This window comes from Diaporthe batatas (genome assembly GCF_019321695.1).
Source record: "Diaporthe batatas strain CRI 302-4 chromosome Unknown Contig00014, whole genome shotgun sequence".
Classification (NCBI taxonomy): Eukaryota; Fungi; Ascomycota; class Sordariomycetes; order Diaporthales; family Diaporthaceae; genus Diaporthe; species Diaporthe batatas.
Window position 1 is genome coordinate 340,574 of NW_025408561.1, and position 19,247 is coordinate 359,820.

Genomic DNA, 19,247 nt, shown 5'->3' on the forward strand with positions numbered 1-19,247 from the left:
CCGCAGAATGAGGCATGCCATGTCTCGTACTTGAGTGCTCCTCCTTGGCTGCTGGCAGGATGGGTTGATCCTCCTGCGTAGTACAGCACAGACAACATAACATATGCACAAAGGATATTCAGTATGGCAGAGAAGCGCCTTACAAGTCGGAGATCAACTTGATCGAAAGATTCAGTTGCTCAGTGAGAAAAACAAAAGGAGCTCATAACCAATTAGGAGATAACCTTCATTGGCTTGCTTGCTTAGCTAGACTCCTAATTCCTCTCTCTGAGAATGCTCTAATTATAGAGTCACACACAGTGTTGCCTAACAGGCAACCATACTTCCTTACACAAAGAGTGATTGTCCCAGAGTGCGTCTCCAACTCTCAGAAGCCGGCGTGCCAAAGGTGAAGAGAGGCTGACTGTAAAGGTAAGGAAGCTACCCTAGGGTAAAGGAGACTGAATTCCTAACATTAAAGAAATTAGCATTAGATACTCTAGATACTCGACATTGTATTCTTTCCAAGCGCTGGGTCTTGAGTGCTTACCACCGTATAAAGGCGCCATATATGTCCTCGGACGTATACGGAATAGAAGCGAAACCACATAATCTTACTTAGCTATACTAATATTTTTTCTTTTTATTTTCTCCTTCTCTCCCTTTTTTTTTTATTTAAATTTCACCTTGCGGTCCTGTTGACACCGAAAGTCGTCCATTCTAGACGTTTACGGTGGGCCAACAAGCCGTCACAATGAATGCGATACACTTTTGCCGATCTCACCTGTCGTCTGAAACTGGGACCGCGGGGGAGATCCCCCAAATGGCGGATGCATCTTATGTCACGGTCGAGGTGGGTGCATGAGTGGAATGGTCACTTGCATTCGGTGGATTGTCAAGTCCGGCGAGGCCCGGGACGAAGCTCGGACTGAGCAGACGAGCAGACGAGCAGACGAGCAGACGAGCAGACGAGCAGACGAGCAGACGAGCAGACGAGCAGCAAGAGCTGGCTTGGCCTGCTAGGGCCTTGTCGTTCCTGTGACTGGTGGCAATAGCCCTGGAGTGAAGGACAGCTCACGGCTGCATGGTTGGTTGGCATTCGAGGCTATTTTCTCGTGTCGTCGACGATTCTGCTGATAAAACGGGTGCGGCGTGCCCGGTGGCTTGAACGAACCATCACTAGCCATGGCCTAGCTAAGCCCAATGGCTTTGCTGAGAGGTGATTTCATCGTCCCATCATGACCTGTGCCGCCAAGCGCCACAGCCGAAAGGGTCGAGGGTGCTCCGCATCAGCGACAGAGGACTCGAGCCTCAATGCTCGGCCGGACGTCTTGTCACCGGCTCGTACAGGTAGGTGGTAATACACACATGCTGTAGTTTAGATGCTCAAGCCTGGGCGTGAATCGTGATATGTGCTGCACATCTTGGTAGCCGAGAGGGAAGGCAAGCTCACATGAGCGCACATGCCATTCCCCAACTTGAACCCCAACATTACGGTGCTGAGATTTTCACAAGCTGCCTCGGAGGTTTGGCCCCTCGTCAGGCTGGGGCCACGGCCCAATAGAGCCAAGCACAGGGATAATCGATAAAAGCTTTCGGTGTGGAGAGGGGCCCTGGGCGCCCCGGCCACCCCTGCGAGGCCGCCTTCTTGGTGCGGGGAAGAGGGGACAGGTCCTGCAGGGGATCGGCCAGTAATTATTCTCGAAGCGGCACTTGTGCCCGTCCTCCATGGGGTACTTTGTAGTAGCTGGGCCCTAATGCGGCCGATGACAGGCACCCTAAAATGATGCTCGTCGCGACCTGCAGAGGCTTGAGAGGCCAGTCCCGGCGAGGCGGCAGGCTGGCAGGCTGGCAGGCTGGCAGGGCGACCATCTTGAGAATCTTGAGATGGAGAGGGGCGCTTTGGGGGGCCAGAGAGAAGCCTTGAAGAGCTTGGAAAGCTGAGACGAACGGCAGGGAAGGCGGCATGAATTTGCCTCTGAGATATGACCTCAATCAGCTGATGTTGTGACAACAACAAGAGGACGACAACGAGGAGGGACCGAGGGACAGGCCTGCCGGGCGGCAAACCGTCTCAACTCTAACGGGTTGCAGATGCTACTGTGCACAGAGTAGACTATGTCAGTACGCATATTGTCAGCCCTGGCAAAAGGCAAAAGGGGGTGTGTCACACGGGTCACGCCTCGCCTCGCCACCGTCGCCATCACCGTCACCATCACCGTCCCGACAATAAGGTGCAAGGCTCAGGCAGTTGGCAGCCAGGAGGGGACATCTGGACCTGCGTGGGCGCACCCTCTTGCAAGTGCATTTGGAGCGGCCTCCCAGCCTCCCTGTGCGTCGTCTCTTGTCGTGCGTACTTTTTATCAGACCTTGTCATGCGGCGATCCCGCCCTTCTTACTGGACAGGCTGTTGAGTGTCACAAAATTGCTTTTCTCCCTCTCCTACCCTAAAGGGCATGGCCCAAGACTTGCGCCCCCCATTCTCGTCAAACAGCAACACGTCCCCGGCGACTTCGATCAAGTCAGCCTGGTCAGTCGGCCCAGCGCTGCGTGCTCAGGTGCCCTCCCGGCCTCAAGTCTAGTACCGCTGCAGGTGTGCAGCGCCGAGCATGGGGTGCCCATGCCGCCGGAGTAATAGACCGATCAGTAACATAAATGTAACCATCCCCGGCCACTTGCTCCCACTCCGGCCCAGCCCTTGAATAGCGTACCGTCCCCCGCCGGAATGAATGACTTGACAAGTACCATTGATAATAAAAAGAGACAAGACGAGACGGGGACCAGATCAGGACTGCATCACCGATGCAATTACAGAAGAAAAGGTTGCCAGCTCAATCTATTCCTTGGTCCCACCGCCTATTCGGGTAATTGTCCGTCTCGGGACGCCCCAAGTCCATTCTCGTCCAAGGATTCACCTATTAGTTGATACCCTGTGATGCCCCGAGGGGAAATTGGAAGCCTCCCGTTGCGACTCCTCGACTCTCTTATAAGCCCGAGCCCAGCGCCCAGCAGCCCAAGGGAGTCCCCCAGCCTGGATGCTCTTATGAGGGATCAGTCCTCGTCGCCTGCGAACCAGACACACTCCCCGAGACGCTCGATCCGGCCACAACCGTCTTATACGTCAGTCTTCCAGAACCTCGGCAACGGCCCGTTACGACACGATATCTTGCAGGGCCCGCTGATTGAAGGATTTCCTCATCACAACGCCACCCCGAAGGATATAGGCACAGGCGGACGCCGGGCCAGGAACACTCTGACAAAAAGGTCCGCGGTGCTCGAGAGACGAGACTCACCACACCAGAAGCACCACCGGCAGCATCAGAGACCAGCAGCGGGACTTCAGAGGCAGCCCACAGGAGGACTCTTTGTCGAGGCACCATCTCTGTCACCACCTCCACAGCAGGGCCGCAAATCCCACTCGGAAGGATTAGACTTGCTCGTGCGGCCAGTACCACCAGCAACGGACCCAGCTGACTTGCCACCCCTCAGTGCCGGGGTGCCGTCACGGGGACTATTCAGCAAGACCAGGGGTCACTACATTGTCGAGAAGGAGTTCAAGGACAAGAATCGGTCTGCTCGAGGGACAAGGAGGGATTCATCCACCGGCAACCAGAGCGAGGACAGGAACCAGATCCTTCCGGCCATCACCATGTCGGACAAAGCAGACCGGGTATATGAGCACGCGGAGAAGAGCGGAGGACTGACGAGACGCCAGAGGCTGAGGAGGCATTGCGCAAGATGGTGGTGGGCACATCTTCTGGTATTTATTGCCATCGTTGTGCTGGTGGTATGCCTGATGTAAGTGATCACCTCTTTGCCTTGGCTTTTGGTCGCACTGAGCGACTTGAGTGTTGCGGCAGAGCAGGTGACTTTGTGGCCACCCTTTTCGGGGGTTTGGTTGTTTGTGGTGGATCAGTTAGAGAGCGATGGAGCGTGAAGCCTATTCTCAGTCGATCAGCCACTGACCTCTTGACCTAGTATCTTCGTTGCCGTCCCCAGGATCGCCCAGCAGCGAGTCGACGGCGCAGACCTTACCATCCAGGGCATCATACTGTCGCAGGCTCAGTCCGAGAACTTCACCATGGCCATTAACAGCACTTTGAGAGCCGACGACAGCATTCACGCCGTGATCGACCCCTTCGAGGGAGTCATGTACCTCGAGGACTGGGAGCCGCAGACGCCCTTCGCGCGGCTGCAGTTCCCACAGACGACGTCAGCTTCACAGTCAGCCGTCAATTTGACGCAATTTGTTGACATCCTCGACATGAACGCCTTCACTGTCTTCAACACCTGGGTCCTCGTCAATGAGACCCTGCGCGTCAGCGTCGAGGGTGATACTCACCTCAAGGTCAATGGCATCTCGCGCAAGTACCCTGTCCACTTCAAGAAAGTCGTCGAGCTGAAGGGGCTCAACAACTTCAACGGCACCACCGTACCCGAGTCCCGCGTCCAGCTGACCCCTGACGAGAACGGCGACAACTTCTTCGGAACCGTGGCCATTCCAAATGTCTCACTTCTAACCTTTGATATTGTATGTTGTCGCCCTGTGAATCCTTGCCGCAGAAGAAAGCCGTAATCAAGATACTAATACAGCCGAAAACACAGGGCAACACAACCTTTATCAATTATCTCCAAGGCCAGGACATTGGGCGCGTATTTGTGGACAACATGGTGGTGCGCCCGGGCATCAACAACTTCACTATGCACGCCAACATCTCGCAGACGCCCATCCTGCAGGTGATCCAGCAGCGGCCCTTCTGTGAGGATGGCGTTCTTCCCATGCAGCTGCGGGGCGACAATGTTGTCAATAACGGCCAGTACCTAAGCTACTACAGAGACTCGCTGGCCTCGACCAACCAGAGCGTAGACATCGACGTTGGCGCCGACCTTGAGGAGCTAGGCTTGACCATCAACTGCTCCAATACGAAGAGAGCGAAACTTCCGTTTGTATCGTGAGCGCTGCGTGTGTGCGCCTGGTGCTGTGAAGAGAGAGAGCAAGTGATAGGGTTTTACTATATGCTGCCCGACAGATGATGTCTGGCAAACAATCATCGAGCTGTGCTCAGCGGGTTAATGTTTGCGCCGTTGGAGTTTATAATCAATTGGGTGGCAAAGGATGCAATGACACCACACCGGAAGACGACAAAAGCTCGCCTCAACGATATGTCAGGTTTTGAAAACCATTGCGCAACTTTTCATGCTGCATATACACTTCCTTTTGGTGCAGCCGCGCCACGGAGCGCATGCACCACGCACCGCGTGACAATATACCTCAGTGGAACACTTATCCGGTGTAATTTGAAGTGATGAATCGAGGTTACCAGGCCTGCCGCTGATTTCGTTGGTGTGAGTAAGGACGTATGGTAACATCCCTGAGCCGACCATGGACCAAGATCAGCGACGCGTGCTCGCACACGAACGTGTGCTCCCAGACCTTGCACGCCTTCGGCATCCTAGATAAGGCCGCGTTCAGCGTTCATTTGCGTCGCTCGTTACTGATTAGAGCCAGGCCATTAGTCTGTGCTCGCATGATATTGCATGAAGCTCCAACAGGGCGCTCGTCTAACCGCCGGCCGACATATTTGCTCCATGAGAATGTCAAAATCCGTATGGCGCGCCGTGCTATCATTCCCAAGCCGACCATTCGAGCTCGTGTACTCTCAAGGCGTTAAGGGACCACGCGGCGGTAACCTTCGGGAGTCCATGTGCGCGTCGTACTTCTAAGGATTTGCTGCCGAGACAAATTGCACTGGCTCACCCTGCGTCCTCGTTCTCTCTTTCAACAACTTCTCCTGCGCCAGCCGCAGTCGACCACGGTATGCCCAAGCAGGGAAGCCGGCAGGGTCCCAGAGGTCGACGGGCAGGGTGGTGGAGTACTGGGTTGCGCCAGCGGCCCCAGAGTCTCTGTCAAACTTGGTGTCTATTCCGACGAAACTCAAAAGCTTATCGGGCTGCTCTGGGTTGCGGAAGGCATGAGATTCTGCGATGCGGGCGTTGAAGTGCACGCCCTTGGTGCGCTTAAGCTCGAGGAACTTGTCGAACTTGGCGGTGAGGGCAGCGCGCTTTGCACCTGATGAGGGGGAGCCTAGGGGTGGTGATGGGGGGATATCGAGATCTGGGACTGTGGGGAGGGTGAGCTGGTGCAGGAGGGCTCGGCTGGCCGAGTATGGTGATGATGGTGGACGGGCTTGGCCTGCTTGTACGTCCTGGTCCTGGTCCAGGTCCTCCTCGTCTACTTGCTCTGGATAGGCCTCGCGTTGGTCTGCTGGAGGTAGACTAGGGCCCATGGCCACTGATGCTGGGGGCAACACTGGCCCTGTCTCTGGTGCCGGAGCAGACTGGCCTGTCTTTGGCGGCGGCGGCGAGACATGGGCCTCTGTCTCGGGCACGTTTGCCAGCTGCGAGGATATCATTGCTGTCTGGTTTGGAGCATCTAGCGGTGCCTACATACTGGTCAGTCCCTGCGAGCAGAATGCCGTGCATGTCCATACCGAAGCTGCGGCCGCGGGCGACAGAACCTCATCATCCTCCTCGTCGCTGCTGCCGTAGCCAACCAGTGGTGCCATGATAGGCTTGGCTGGTTTCACATGCAGCAATAACTAGATGTTGATACGACCAGGCGTGGTCTTCAAAGCAAAGATAAGCAGGTGCAGAGCGAAGACGACGCAGTCAACAGTCAACAGTTTGGATGCGCAGACAACAAGGTGCCTGCCTCATGTGAGATTAGATAAGCTCAGCTATGCTTGGTGAGTGGGCCCAGACCATCCGGCCAGCCCGGCTCCCCATTGGCCAGCGGGGCTGGCAGGCTGCTGCGCCTAGGAGGCAGCACCTGAACGCGACAGCTCCCCGGTCAGTGAGGCAAGCTCCCGAGGGTGGACGTCCAGCCAGCACCTCCATCTACCTCCATCTACTCCGTACATCCACAGCCACCACCACCTCATCCTCTCGCCGTCACCGTCCCCATTCGCCCTGTTCTGTCGTTGGACCATCTTTACGACAACCAGGTGAGTACCGGCTCCAATGCGTTGCAACGCTTTAGAGCCTCAATCGCGGCTCGAACCCTCAAGAGGCCCAAGTCAGCTCCACTGCAAGCAGCCAACTGACGTCGGCTCCCCAAACAGACAGGCCATCATCAAACATTCGTGCTCCCACTCCCACGAGAGCCACCAGCCGAACCCTCCACTGCCGACCCCCGCCGCCCCGAACCATCACCCTTCCTCTCTCATCTAACCACCCAGCCGCCATGGACCACCGCCCACAGGCCTGGGGCCGCCCCCGTGACGACGTCTACGGCCCCTACGACCACAGTTACCTCAACAACTCGGCCCCCAAGACCCACACGCAGTCGCCCGCTGTGACGGGGACCTCGGTGCTGGGCCTCAAGTTCAAGGATGGCGTTGTTCTGGCGGCAGACAACCTGGCGTCGTACGGCTCGCTGGCGCGCTTCAGCGACATCAAGCGGCTGCGGCCCTTCGCAGGCACCTCGGTCGTCGGCTTCTCGGGCGACGTCAGCGACATGCAGTACCTGGATCGGCACCTCGGCGAGCTGGAGATCGATGAGGCCTACGGCGGCAGTGGTGCCACCACCTCCGGCGACGCCGCCCCCGGTGCAGACCCGGCCACTGACGAGAACCACCCGCTGTCCGGCCTGTCAGCCGAGAACCTGCACAAGTATCTCGCCAAGCTCTTCTACCACCGTCGCAACAAGTTTGACCCCCTGTGGAACCAGGTCCTGGTCGCCGGCTTCAGCGGCGCTACGGGCAAGCCCTTCCTGGCCGCCGCAGACCTGCGCGGAACCGTCTTCTCCTCGCCCTCGCTCGCCACCGGCTTCGGCTCCATGCTCGCCCAGCCCATCATGCGCAAATACGCCGCCACCGAGGAGGACGCCGCAAAGCTGACTCGAGAGCAGGCCGTCCAGGTCATCCGCGACTGCATGAAGGTCCTCTACTACCGCGACGCCCGCTCCTGGGACGGCTACTCGCTCGCGGTCGTCACCCGCGACGGCGTCGACGTCAGCTACGACGAGAAGCTCGAGAACCAGAGCTGGGCTTTTGCCGACCGAATCAAGGGGTACGGCACCCAGGATGTGTAGTTGTGGTCGGCTTGGTATGGCCAGTGGCGAGGGTGGTGGATGGTGGTATCGTTAGTGCTGCTACGGTCGGCGGATGGGCAATAGAGGTCTGCTCTAGTGTATGTCTAGACTTATCCCAGGCGAAATGAAAGCATACTCGGATGATTCATGAGAGATTCAACAGATCTAAATGGAGGTTACAAGACAGACTGGAGGCCGTCTGCCAACGCCTGGTTGTACACAACTAGTGGCCTGGCCGGGCCGGGGAAACCGAATGCATCATGAGTGCTCGTCGCCGCGCACGTCGCCGATGCCGTCTACCTCTACCTCGCCTCCTTGACTTGTCTTGCAGTATCGCGTCCATACGTCAGGGCTACTGAACAACCATTGTAAAAAAAATAGTTGATTAAACATGTGAATAGAAGGCCGAAAACCCCGCACTCCACCGGCATTAAGTTAAAATACATGTATGAACAGACAAGCTACGCTGGCAAAGCTTTCGCAGGGTTGTGCTCAATCAAGATCAATGACGGTCACTGGCAGAGTTTGACGCTTATTAAGGCAAAAATGGCACGGTCACCAAACCTTGTGTGGTATCCTCGCTCTGCAAGGCTTGTTTGGTCTAACTGGAACCTTCTCAATTTGTCGACACCCAGAAGTCAGGTCTGTCTCGTGCAGTATAGTAAGTATCGTGTATTCCGCTCGACCGTCATTACTCTGAAAAAATGGCCTTTCAGCCGAAACGCACGCCATTGCAGGCATGGTAGACGGTCATTCTTGGCGTGCCTGTTGGCCTTCCACATTTGCTCTTGCCTGCCTCCACACGGTACTTGGCCTTACATGGCTGAGTGTTCCTGTTCCTGTTCCTTTCCTTTCCCTTCCTTTCAAAACCCTCCACCAGTGAACAAACCAAGCACCAACTCCGAAACACATGCCCGCCCATCTTCAAGACCGATCGAGTATGCAAAATCTCGTCCTGTAAGAACATCTAACGCATGCAAAAGAGCCCAGGGCTGAGGTGGCTTCTTTGGTACGTATGAACAACAAACAGACACTCGCTTACTCGACAGTCACGGACTTTGCCAGGTTACGGGGGAAGTCGACGTTGAGACCTTCCATCACAGCCAGCCAGTAGGCAATCAGCTGCAGGGGGATGACGTTCAAGAGACCCTGCAGGACATCCACAGTCTTGGGGATCTCAATCGTCTGGGCTTGGCTGCTGCTGAACTCGCTGTCGCCGGAGTTGCAGATGACAATGGGCTTGCCACCTCGTGAGACAACTATCAGGTTGGATGGTTAGTGGAAAGAACGGCGTGTGGAATGGGACGCAGAACGAGCCGGGCTTCATCTACATACCCTGTTGGTAGGCGTTCAAGCTCTTCTTGAAGATGTTGTCGCGCGTGAGAATCATTATGATGGGCAGGTTCTCATCCACCAGAGCAAGCACTCCGTGCTTCAGCTCACCCGACATGACGGCCTCACAGTGGAGATAACTAATCTCCTTGATCTTGAGGGCGCCCTCGAGAGCTGTGCTGAACTGGGAGCCACGCCCGAGTAGGAGCAAGGACTTCTGGTCCTTGAACACCTTGCCGCAGAGCTCCTTGATCGCAGCATCCTGCTTGAGCACCTCGCTGATTTGCTCCGAGATCTTGCTGAGTCCCTCCATGATCTCTAGTCGCCGCTGTGCCTTGCTAGCGCGGTCCTCGCTGAGCGACAGAGCGAACATGACCATGGCGATGAACTGAGAGGTGTATGCCTTGGTAGAGGCGACTCCGATCTCCGGGCCGGCGTTGACGTGCACACCGCAGTGGGTCAGCAGGCTGATAGAGCTACCGACCACGTTGACGATACCGACGGTCAGAGCGCCGCGCTCCAGACAATACCGCAGGGCCATCAGAGAGTCGGCCGTCTCACCAGACTGGGAGACGAAGACGCATGTGTCGTCACGGAAGACGGGCGCCTCCCTGTCCAGGAAGTCGGACGCGAGCTCGACGGAGATAGGGATCTCTGCCAGCTCCTCAAAGACGCCGCGGACCGCCATGCAGCTGTGGTACGAGGTTCCGCAGGCGATGAAGATGATACGTCGGCAGCGGCGGATAGTGCTTATGTATGAGCGCAGACCACCAAGCGTAACATTCTTGTTCTCAATGTCCAGACGGCCACGCATGGTGTTGACGACGGACTCGGGCTGCTCGAAGATCTCCTTCTGCATGAAGTGGTCGAACTTGCCCTTCATAATCTCCTGCAATTCGAGCTCCAGGGTCTGGATGGTGCGCACGTTGCTGCTCCCATCGGCCTTCTTCAGGCGGTGGATGTTGAGGGAGCCCTCGTGGATGTGAGCAATGTCGTCGTCCTCCAGGTACATAACCTTCTTGGTGTGCTCGACAATGGCCGATGGGTCAGAGGACAGGAAGAACTCGGCAGGCATGGGCATGCCGTCGTCGGTCATGAAGGCCCGGGACTGGGAACGGTGGAGGAGGGACTTGTCGGGGGCGCCGAGAAGGGTGGGAGCTAGGAGGCCGTCGGTGGACTTGGTGGCCTTCTTCATGGCGGCATTCTGAGAGGCAGTCTCGGCCGGGAGGGCGGCGTTCTCGTCGGCGTACTCGACGTCAACGAAATCGACCTTCATGCGGCGCTGGGTCTTGACGCCAATCACGAGAGGCGAACCCTTGCGGGCGGCCACGACCTCGTGGGGGTAGTGGATGGACTTGATGAGCAGACCATAGGCACCCTCGAGCTCCGAGATGACGGCCTTGGCCAGGTCGACGAAGCCCAGGTTAGGGTGCTTCTCGTAGATGTACTTTGCGAGTTTGGCAATGCACTCGGTGTCGGTCTCGGTCTCGAACTTGTGGCCCTTGGCCTGGAGGAGAGTCTTAAGCTCCTTGTAGTTCGTAATGATGCCATTGTGGACGACAGAGAACTCCCAGGTTGGGTCAGACCTGTTTTAGGGGGGGGGGACGTTGGTCAGCCCTTGCTTCACGTCCGTGGATCTTGAGAGCTCGGAAAGGGGGTTATGGGGCTACTGACCTGTGGGGGTGGCAGTTCAGGCGAGATGGAGGGCCATGGGTGGCCCATCTGGTGTGGGCAATGCCAGCGTGTGAGTCGAAGATCTTGGTGAGGTCTGGCTTCTCCTGCTCAACGAGCTCCTTCAGCTTGGCAACCTTGCCAACCTCCTTGAAAGCGTAGACCTCGTTCTTCTTGTCGCCATCGACGGCCATGCCAGCGGAGTCGTATCCTCGGTACTCGAGACGAGACAGACCTACAGAAGGGCGAGTTTCGAGTCAGTCTTTGGGTGCGCAACTAGTACTTGGAGCTGGAGCTGGAGCCGGAGCTGACGCTGGTGCTGGCGCTGGCGCCGGCGCTTGCTGTGCGTGCGCAGCCGAATATGATGGCTTCGGCCGCCCGCTCGAATCAGGGGTAGTGCAACTAGGTGCGGGCTGAGGCTGGCTCCCGGTTGTTGGGGCAGATGGCGGAAGCTGAGCCAGCTGGTTTGCTAGCCTCGCCCTGCTCACATGCCAGGCCGACCAACAGGCGCCAGGCCACCTCTCGCAACTAGCTGACTGGGAATAGACTGAATGGGGGTCGGGCACGTACCATTGATGAGTGTGTCAATGATGAACTTCCTGTCCTTCTCCACCAGATAGTTGACGTAGCCGAAGATGCCACTGGAGGGAGAAAACACGGTCAGCGATTGAACACCAATTGGCTCATGCCAGGCGTAGGCGTCGAGGGCGCACGCGGGTTCTCTGCAGTGCGAGGCTCTGCATGAGAAACCCAGAGCTCTGGCAGGCTCGGCCGGCTCCTCTCAACCGCCACCATCGTCCGTTTGGCGGGCAAAACGGTTACCGATTGGGCAGTGGAGGTTGGTTCTGGCCCTGCCCCTCGTGGGACAGTCCCAGAGGGCCGGGTGGGCAAGGAGCTCGCACTGGTGCCACTCCTCCACTGCTTGTGCCCTCCTGTGCCCTCCGGCCCTGGACTGGATTTGCTGCTGTGCTGTACGTACCACATCTTGTCTGGTTGATCAAATAACAAGGGCAGTCTTTGCCGTGTAGTATACGAGAGCTGGTGGTTGACAAGCTGGCCGGGAGCTCTGCACGATGCTGCTCGGGCAGGGTGGCAGGGTTCGAGATGGGTATCAAAGGCTGGAAAGAGATGGACAGAGAGAGACAGAGAGGGGAGGGACAGCAAGTTGTGGTGAGTAGACAGAATAAAGGCCAGCTGGATGGGAATGGGTGTCTAGCTCAGGGGATGGGATTGTTCTTTAATGGGGCTGAGAATTGGGGCCTTGCTTTTGGGAACTTGGGCCAGCAGTCAGTGACAACAGCAATGGCAGCCATCAGCCGGTTGGGCAACTTGGGCCACTGCTCAGCCATACTGCTCCAACTCCAGCTGTCAAGGTGCCTGCACGTGGATTGTTTGGACGTCCTGTGGACAGGGGTCGAGGGGACGAAGCTGCACAGCTCCAGCCTCCAGCCCACTTCTTGCCGACCCCCCCTTCCCCTCCCCCTCCAGATGTCCCTCCCGGGCCCCTCTGCCCTGTCTTTTCTGCAGGCCCTCTGGCCCTCACTCAGGGGTACCGTCTAGCTCCAATGGAGGGGACCCCTGTTCCTGATGACGATGCATCCCAGGGCTCCTTCCACATGTCCAACACGACAAACTGCTGGCTTGCTTTCTACCCGTAACGGCAAACAGTAAGCAGCATGTCACCACGTCCTCCCCGTGCATTCCAGCCAGCCCATCACATGGCTCCTTGCCTCTGGAATCCAGCCATCTCCGCAATTGATAAGCCTTTCTTTGTTCCCACGGTGATCGGATCTGTCAGAGAGGGACGCTAGACTCTAGACTCCCTGGCAGTGGAGGCCCAAGCAAAAGATGCCAGCCCAGCCCCAGATAGCAACAGGCTGTGGCCAGGCAGCCGGGCAGCCAGGCACGGGCCGACATCAGACGAGGAGACCCGTGGGGGTTGCTGTCTGTCTGTCTGTCTGTCTGTCTGTCTGTCTGTCTGTATGTCTGTCTGTCTGTCTGTCTGTGTCTAGGATGAATTCGGAGTATGCGTCATCTCAGGCTCCTCTGGGGGTGACCTGAGGGCCCTGGATCCTTCAATCCTGCTCCCCTGCACACAGGACTTGGTGCTGTCATACACAGTACAGGTTTCACCACGACGACTGGGTGATGCTCTGGGTGCCAATTCTGGAGCCCTCGCATTGCCTTGTTTACATCGGAAGATAACGGCAGCTGCAGCTTTGTGCCTGTATGCAATGCACTACTACACGACCTTACCGCCTCTTTGCAGCCTGGAGAACCAGTGTCGGCTCCGACTCGTACAAAATGTGGGCCTCAGCCTCGCTTGCCCCAGCAACCGCTCCTCATGTCAACACCAAAGCAACAATAGTCTTCTTGCTTTGGGGCTCAATGGCCTCCATGGCCTCCATGGCCTCCATGGCCCGTGATATGGGCAATAGACTGTTGTATCAGTACCTCGTTTAAGCCCGCTGCCACCACCTCGGCCAGCTTCGTACAGTCAGGCTGCATCAACCACATCATATGCCAGGCTCGGCCGGATTGGACAATGACAATGACGACATATCCGTCCAACGGCAGACAACCAAGGCTCCCAACAAAGCCGGCGACGGCAGTCCGCATTCTGGGCGTCAAAACTCCCGACCAGACATCCAAGGCCTGCAAACTGTCAGCCAATCGCTCCAGACAGCTCATGCCGGCACACCAATCTCGATGCAGCCCTCCAACAGGTCTGCTCAGATGAAGGACAATGCAGGCCCGCGCCAGCCACTAGTTCTGGCTACCCTTGCCTCAAGTTGACAGTCGCGTCTGATGCCGCCTCACAGCCTCAGGGAACGGAGCAGGACGAAAAAGGGGCTGAACTGCTGAGATGGTGGGGTGAACAAGCTGCAACCCGGGCCTAGCTGGTCGATCCTCGGCTAAGAATAGCCCCTGGAGCTCCCCACGTTTCCCTAGTCGCCGGGGCTGGGCACATGTCTTTACGAGACTGCCTGCATGTCTCAGCCGGATGCAGGAGGACAAGACAAGAAAACTTTTCTATCAGCGGGCTGTGCTGATCGAGCTAGCCTGGCAGCCCTGGCAAGCCTGCCTGTCGCCTGCTTCCGGACGGCCGATCAACCCACGCGTTAGCACGGCCTCCCTCTCGTCTATCTGGCTGTCTGGCTCCATGATCTGGTCGGCCCTTGCCTGCCCAAGATGGCCCCGAGATCTGCGAATCAGGAACCTGCAGCTCGGAATGCCGGGGGGGGGGGGCGTAATTCAACGTCAGGGGTCTGTGTGGGCTGGTCCACACACAAACAGCGCCGCTGCGCCGTCAATCGCCCCTGCCCCAGGGTCCGCCCAGTCAAGCTCTTGCTCGTATCTGCCGTTGCCTCTCGGACTTCTTCTCGGGAGGCCTTCCAACCCCTTGACTGGTGGTTTTGCCGCTGACAAAAATCACCCCCGGAATATACTCAAGTGTGAATGATGTGTATCCTCGTGGACGAGACTTCAGATCGCCGCCAAACGAGAACTAGATCCCAGTTTAGGCGGTGTGGAATACTCGCACGGGGGCTTATGTTCCCGACCAGGGTCGTCGACCAGGCAAGCCGTGGCCATGTCGTATCGTAGACGCACCCTTAAATCCATACACACATAATCGCCCTGTCGCACTGCCAGAGAGGAGAGCCGCACTGGCAGCTCCACATACGGCCGCATGCAGTTTGCAACATAGCAGACGCCTTGGCCATGTCCAAATTGCCCACTCACAGTCCTGAATTTCAGTGAAAAGCTACAGGTTGCCACGGTCGGTCAATCGCTCCGGATCGCTGCGTTTGCAGAGTACAAAGGACGAGCATCGCGGGAGATGTCAGACTGGGCCTTCCTATCTTGTCAACCCGTGCCGAATCTCAGCTGGTCATCCAAGAGGGTTGTTCACTGACAGAAAAGCGGTTGCATGCACGACTTTTATATAAATTCATCCATATAGGGACTAAAAACGAAACTACTCACAGGGCTTTCGAGTATGGGATGTCAACTTACCTGGCTAGCCCCGGCCCGTTTAATGCTGCCTTGAAAGTCTCGTCTGGGATGTCTTGGAGTTTACGATCTTGAACCATAAGTGTGAGCTCGAACATGCTGGCAACTTTATTGGCTCCTGTTGGTCGGGTGGCTCAGGCGATGATGGCCAGGCCGCCATCATACGGGATGCTTTGGAGGACGACTAAGGAAAAGCAGGCGACCAGGTTGTTGAATAGGCATTGGCCGATGATCTGCGACCAGTGTTTCCCAGTGACACGGCCAATGCGTTTATTTCCAAGTTTCCGAACAATTAACGCGTCCAAGTCTGTATTGTTTGACTAGTGCGACTCGAATGTCGTTACTGCGTGTGCTCAAATTCAGAGTGAGCGTCTACCACTACATGAAGGGACTATGCCTGTATGCCTTCGTATAAGTATTGAGAACGGCATCAGTACAATTCAGAATAGTCGAGGCACTCTGGAGCCCTTCCGGTATCGCTGCAGTGAATGTTTTTATTCCAGTCGATATATCGACCAACCGATTCGCACGAGGTCTCTTACACCGTTGGGCCCGGATGCAGTGCTAAGAGTGAGATGCGCTGGCTATGCAGGTATGAGTAGCATCGAATGCCCATATCCAGATCATTCATGAAAATGGTTCCTACGCTACGTGCTCAGTGTCAGGAAAAGCTGGATGTGATACTCAATGCGCAGTATGAGAAAAGCATCGTGTTTCACACCCCCAGAAACGAGAATGATGGTGGGAATGGGTATGGGGATTACCTCGCGGAGAGACTGATGTCAGCTATAGAAGCTCATGGGCGCCTTGATCAAGCGTTGCTGTACAAACGAATTACTGCTTTGGATGTCGTCTAGCAGTGGCGGTTAGTCGTATGGGCAGTGCCTTGGGTATGTTCTAGGTCCAAAAACGTTTCGCCACACCTTCTCACCAGCAAACCGCGATTCTGATTCTCTGAACTTGCGCTACTCTGGTGTGCTAGACCAGGCGTCTTGCGGGATCATGGGGTTGAGATTGGTCGGGGCTACATTAAGAATGGAAGTATGATTGCGACAGGGTTCAGACAAGTTGACGCGGTTCAAAGACGAAGGCCCAAGGTGAGGGATTGGGGAACTAAACGACTGCGCTTATCACGACCTTGCTCACTGCGGGTCAGCGCATTCCCTGTTTCGATTCGGATAACACGCGTGATGTTTTGCAGGACAAGTCATGGTTGTCTCGCTGTTCTGGGTGGCCACAGACGTAACACATGCCCCAGAAAAGGCTGCGGAGTTCCTGACAAGGTCTTGTGGCCCCTCGCCACCGACAACCTCTGTCAACACCCTTGCTTTTCCTGTCATGGATGTAGCCAGAATCCTCGCTTCCAGCCTCTCAAGATTAAAGCTTGGTGTATTCAAGCTTGCCCTCCAACTTCTTGGACTCTGCAACCTTGCGAACGGCCTTGTTGAAGTCGTCCTGGTTCACGGCGTCTCTGTAGTCCTTGATCGCAAACAGACCACTAAGGCAATGTCAGTCATCTGGCTTCACAGAAACCGCAAAGGGGCATGCAATGAATATGGGCCTTACGCTTCCGTGACCACGTTCCGCAGGTCGGCACCATTTAGCCCATCACTCATCTTGACCACACTCTCAAAGTCGATGTCTCCCTCCGTGACCACGCTGCTGGCGTGGATCTTCAAGACCTCGAGTCTGCCAGCCTCGTTGGGCAGGGGGATCTCGATCTTGCGGTCCAGACGTCCGGCACGCAGCAGCGCGGGGTCCAGTGTGTCGGGCCGATTTGTGGCCATGATAATCTTTGTCTTGCCCAGGTAGTCGAAACCGTCGAGCTGGTTCAGGAGCTCCATCAGTGTCCTCTGGATCTCTCGGTCTGCGGATGTGCCCTCTGAGAAGCGACGGCCTCCGATGGCATCGATCTCATCCATGAAGATGATGCAGGGTTCGTGTTCCTTGGCATAACCAAACATTTCGCGGATCAGTCGGGCGGATTCACCGATATACTTGTCGACAATTGCGGAGGAGACAACTATAACCAGGGGCAGGGTCTGTTAGCGTCGGACCTCTTGTTCACGTTCCAAGGAGCGAGCACACCTTTGAGGAAATTTGTCTCCAGACTGCTCGCCACGGCTCTCGCAAGCAGGGTCTTTCCCGTTCCCGGCGGGCCGTACAGCAGCACACCCTTGGGTGGCTTGATGCCGACACGCAGGAAGAGCTCTGGGTTCTTGAGCGGCAGCTCGATCACCTCACGCAGCTCTCTGATCTGGTCGTTGAGGCCGCCAATGCCGGCGAAGCTGACCTGGCCAGGATCCTCGAGAGACATGTTGTAGACGAGGGGGTCGACTTCTCGGGGCAGCATGCGCATGATCGTGAGTGTGGTCATGTCGAGTGCGACGCGGGTTCCTTGCTTCATCTTTGCCTTGTCAACCTTGGACCGGCAGCCGACGACATAGCGAGGGCCGGAGGAGGCCTTGACGATGACTGTTTTGCGGTAGACGGGTCAGAGCGATGCTTGGGGGCCCGGGTGGGGTTCTAGCATGGGCGGACATACATCTCTCATCGTCGAGCTGCTTCAGGACCTCGCCAATGATCTGGCCGACGCTTTGTAATGCCTTGATGTTCTCCTCTGTGTTGTTGAACTCCTTCTCCAAATCCTTGATCTCCAGGCGCAGGTTCTTCAGCTTGACCTCCCAGTTTCGAGACTCGAGCAGCGAGTCTGTGTATTTGCTGATGGCATCGGCCCTCTCCGGGTCAGACATGTTGGGCAGGTCGGCGCGAGGTGCAGGGATGGACGCTTTGTGCAGAGGTCTCTAACGAGGATCCTGCTTTCGCCGTGATGGTGATCCAATCGAAGGAAAAGCGCGTTGAGGACGGGAAGTAGACCAGTCAGATGGCGGCTGCTGATGTGGTGGTGGTGGAGGAGGTGGTGGTGGCGGCGGCGGTAATGTGTTGATGGGAAGCTTGGAATTGGCAAGGACAGGAGGTTGGTTGCGTGCAGGCGGTTTGCCGCGTTGCAGGCGGCCGAGCTTACCCAAGCTTCTGTTGCCTTGCGCCAGGCTGAGAGTGCTACGGAGGACATGGTACCTGAGTACCGCAGCGAGCCGCTGGAGTACTTTGTACCCACGGATAGAGCCGATTGGCGACAGTCGGAGACAGGGGTCGCCATGCCGGCTTAGTCAGGATCAATCAGTCTGTCAGTTACCTAGGTAGTCTCGCGCATCGCCTGCCCAGCCTGCCAGCTTGCCTCGCCGGCACTCCGCCTCTCTGTCGCAGCGACAGAAAGTGGTACTGCATGAGCGGCAATGGTCCCGGCTCCGCGCTGCCCGCCTCTCGTACTCTTATGCCTCAGGCTTTTGTCCGACAGCCACGACATGATGATGGTATAAAGCCCAGCTTGGGCCCCAGGAGCCGTGTGCTGCTACTCAGCGCCGATTCCACCTCCGGATTCGTGTTTCCACCGTGAACCCCACCCTCTTCGACGCCACCCACATTGAGTGGACGAGACCTGGAAACGGATGGACGGACGGACACCTCAGCCGGACGCCGCCTGGGCCGGAGCCGAGCACCAGAGCCTGGGATCCAGCACTCTGGTTCAGAGAACCATTCTCGACATGTCACCTGAGCTTAAATCGAACCCAAGGCCAGTCCTTGTGCTGCTGCCGATCAACTGCGGAAACGGGAATGGGCTGGCAGTTGAGGCTCCCCTGTTGATCGTCGCCCAGGCCGACCTCGTCTGTCCTGTCCATGTCGTCCCCGTCGTCCCCGTCGTTTCACGACAAACTTGAGCAAGAGGAACATGGCCGTTCGCACTCTCGCCGACCTGTCTCTGGGGGGATGAATGATGCGTCCGTCCTGCTTAGCAACCCTCGAACCCCGACCGCTTTTTTGCTTCAGGACCGTGCATGCCGACCTCACAGGGCCATGTCGCCATTGGGCTGACATGCTCGAGTGCCACTGCGGTGGTAGCTCCAAAGGCTGGCCTGGGGGGGGGCCCTCGTCATCGTTAACGCCCCCTTATCCCTATCTTCGCTTCTCATGAGCTCGGCCAGTGCACAATCATACTCCGGCCTGCGTGCAGAGCAGCCTTATGACGTAGGACCACACAGAAAGCAAGGAATTCAGGGATCACATCCTCCGTCTCATTGCACCCTCCATGCATGCATAC

The 19,247-nt window shown here is 56.9% G+C and overlaps 5 protein-coding genes across 5 annotated transcripts; 2 read left to right on the forward strand and 3 right to left on the reverse strand.

Moving 5' to 3' along the window:
- Nucleotides 1-2,355: 2,355 nt before the first annotated feature.
- Nucleotides 2,356-6,659, reverse strand: KVR01_011062 (uncharacterized protein). The gene is made up of 4 exons (XM_044794500.1): nucleotides 6,471-6,659; nucleotides 4,322-6,422; nucleotides 4,015-4,269; nucleotides 2,356-3,919 (listed from the first exon to the last, which is right to left on the reverse strand). The coding sequence occupies exons 1-2, from the start codon at nucleotides 6,543-6,545 to the stop codon at nucleotides 5,700-5,702; spliced, it is 798 nt and encodes a 265-aa protein (XP_044640209.1). The 5' UTR covers nucleotides 6,546-6,659; the 3' UTR covers nucleotides 2,356-3,919; nucleotides 4,015-4,269; nucleotides 4,322-5,699.
- KVR01_010985 (uncharacterized protein) lies at nucleotides 3,023-4,935 on the forward strand (the record flags this gene model as incomplete). The annotated part of the gene is made up of 4 exons (XM_044794245.1): nucleotides 3,023-3,099; nucleotides 3,499-3,777; nucleotides 3,958-4,510; nucleotides 4,585-4,935. The coding sequence occupies 4 exons, from the start codon at nucleotides 3,023-3,025 to the stop codon at nucleotides 4,933-4,935; spliced, it is 1,260 nt and encodes a 419-aa protein (XP_044640132.1).
- A 180-nt stretch (nucleotides 6,660-6,839) lies between the features above and the next one.
- Nucleotides 6,840-8,695, forward strand: KVR01_011129 (proteasome core particle subunit beta 7). Its single transcript, XM_044784639.1, has 2 exons — nucleotides 6,840-6,983; nucleotides 7,101-8,695. The coding sequence occupies exon 2, from the start codon at nucleotides 7,223-7,225 to the stop codon at nucleotides 8,069-8,071; it is 849 nt and encodes a 282-aa protein (XP_044640276.1). The 5' UTR covers nucleotides 6,840-6,983; nucleotides 7,101-7,222; the 3' UTR covers nucleotides 8,072-8,695.
- On the reverse strand, nucleotides 8,672-12,420 carry KVR01_011078 (glutamine--fructose-6-phosphate transaminase (isomerizing) GFA1). The gene is made up of 5 exons (XM_044783842.1): nucleotides 12,054-12,420; nucleotides 11,645-11,715; nucleotides 11,078-11,309; nucleotides 9,407-10,989; nucleotides 8,672-9,330 (listed from the first exon to the last, which is right to left on the reverse strand). The coding sequence occupies exons 1-5, from the start codon at nucleotides 12,056-12,058 to the stop codon at nucleotides 9,110-9,112; spliced, it is 2,112 nt and encodes a 703-aa protein (XP_044640225.1). The 5' UTR covers nucleotides 12,059-12,420; the 3' UTR covers nucleotides 8,672-9,109.
- Nucleotides 12,421-14,432: 2,012 nt separating this feature from the next.
- Nucleotides 14,433-18,130, reverse strand: KVR01_010954 (proteasome regulatory particle base subunit RPT4). The gene is made up of 5 exons (XM_044787301.1): nucleotides 17,634-18,130; nucleotides 17,177-17,563; nucleotides 16,655-17,111; nucleotides 15,853-16,586; nucleotides 14,433-15,735 (listed from the first exon to the last, which is right to left on the reverse strand). The coding sequence occupies exons 1-4, from the start codon at nucleotides 17,839-17,841 to the stop codon at nucleotides 16,466-16,468; spliced, it is 1,173 nt and encodes a 390-aa protein (XP_044640101.1). The 5' UTR covers nucleotides 17,842-18,130; the 3' UTR covers nucleotides 14,433-15,735; nucleotides 15,853-16,465.
- Nucleotides 18,131-19,247: the final 1,117 nt, after the last annotated feature.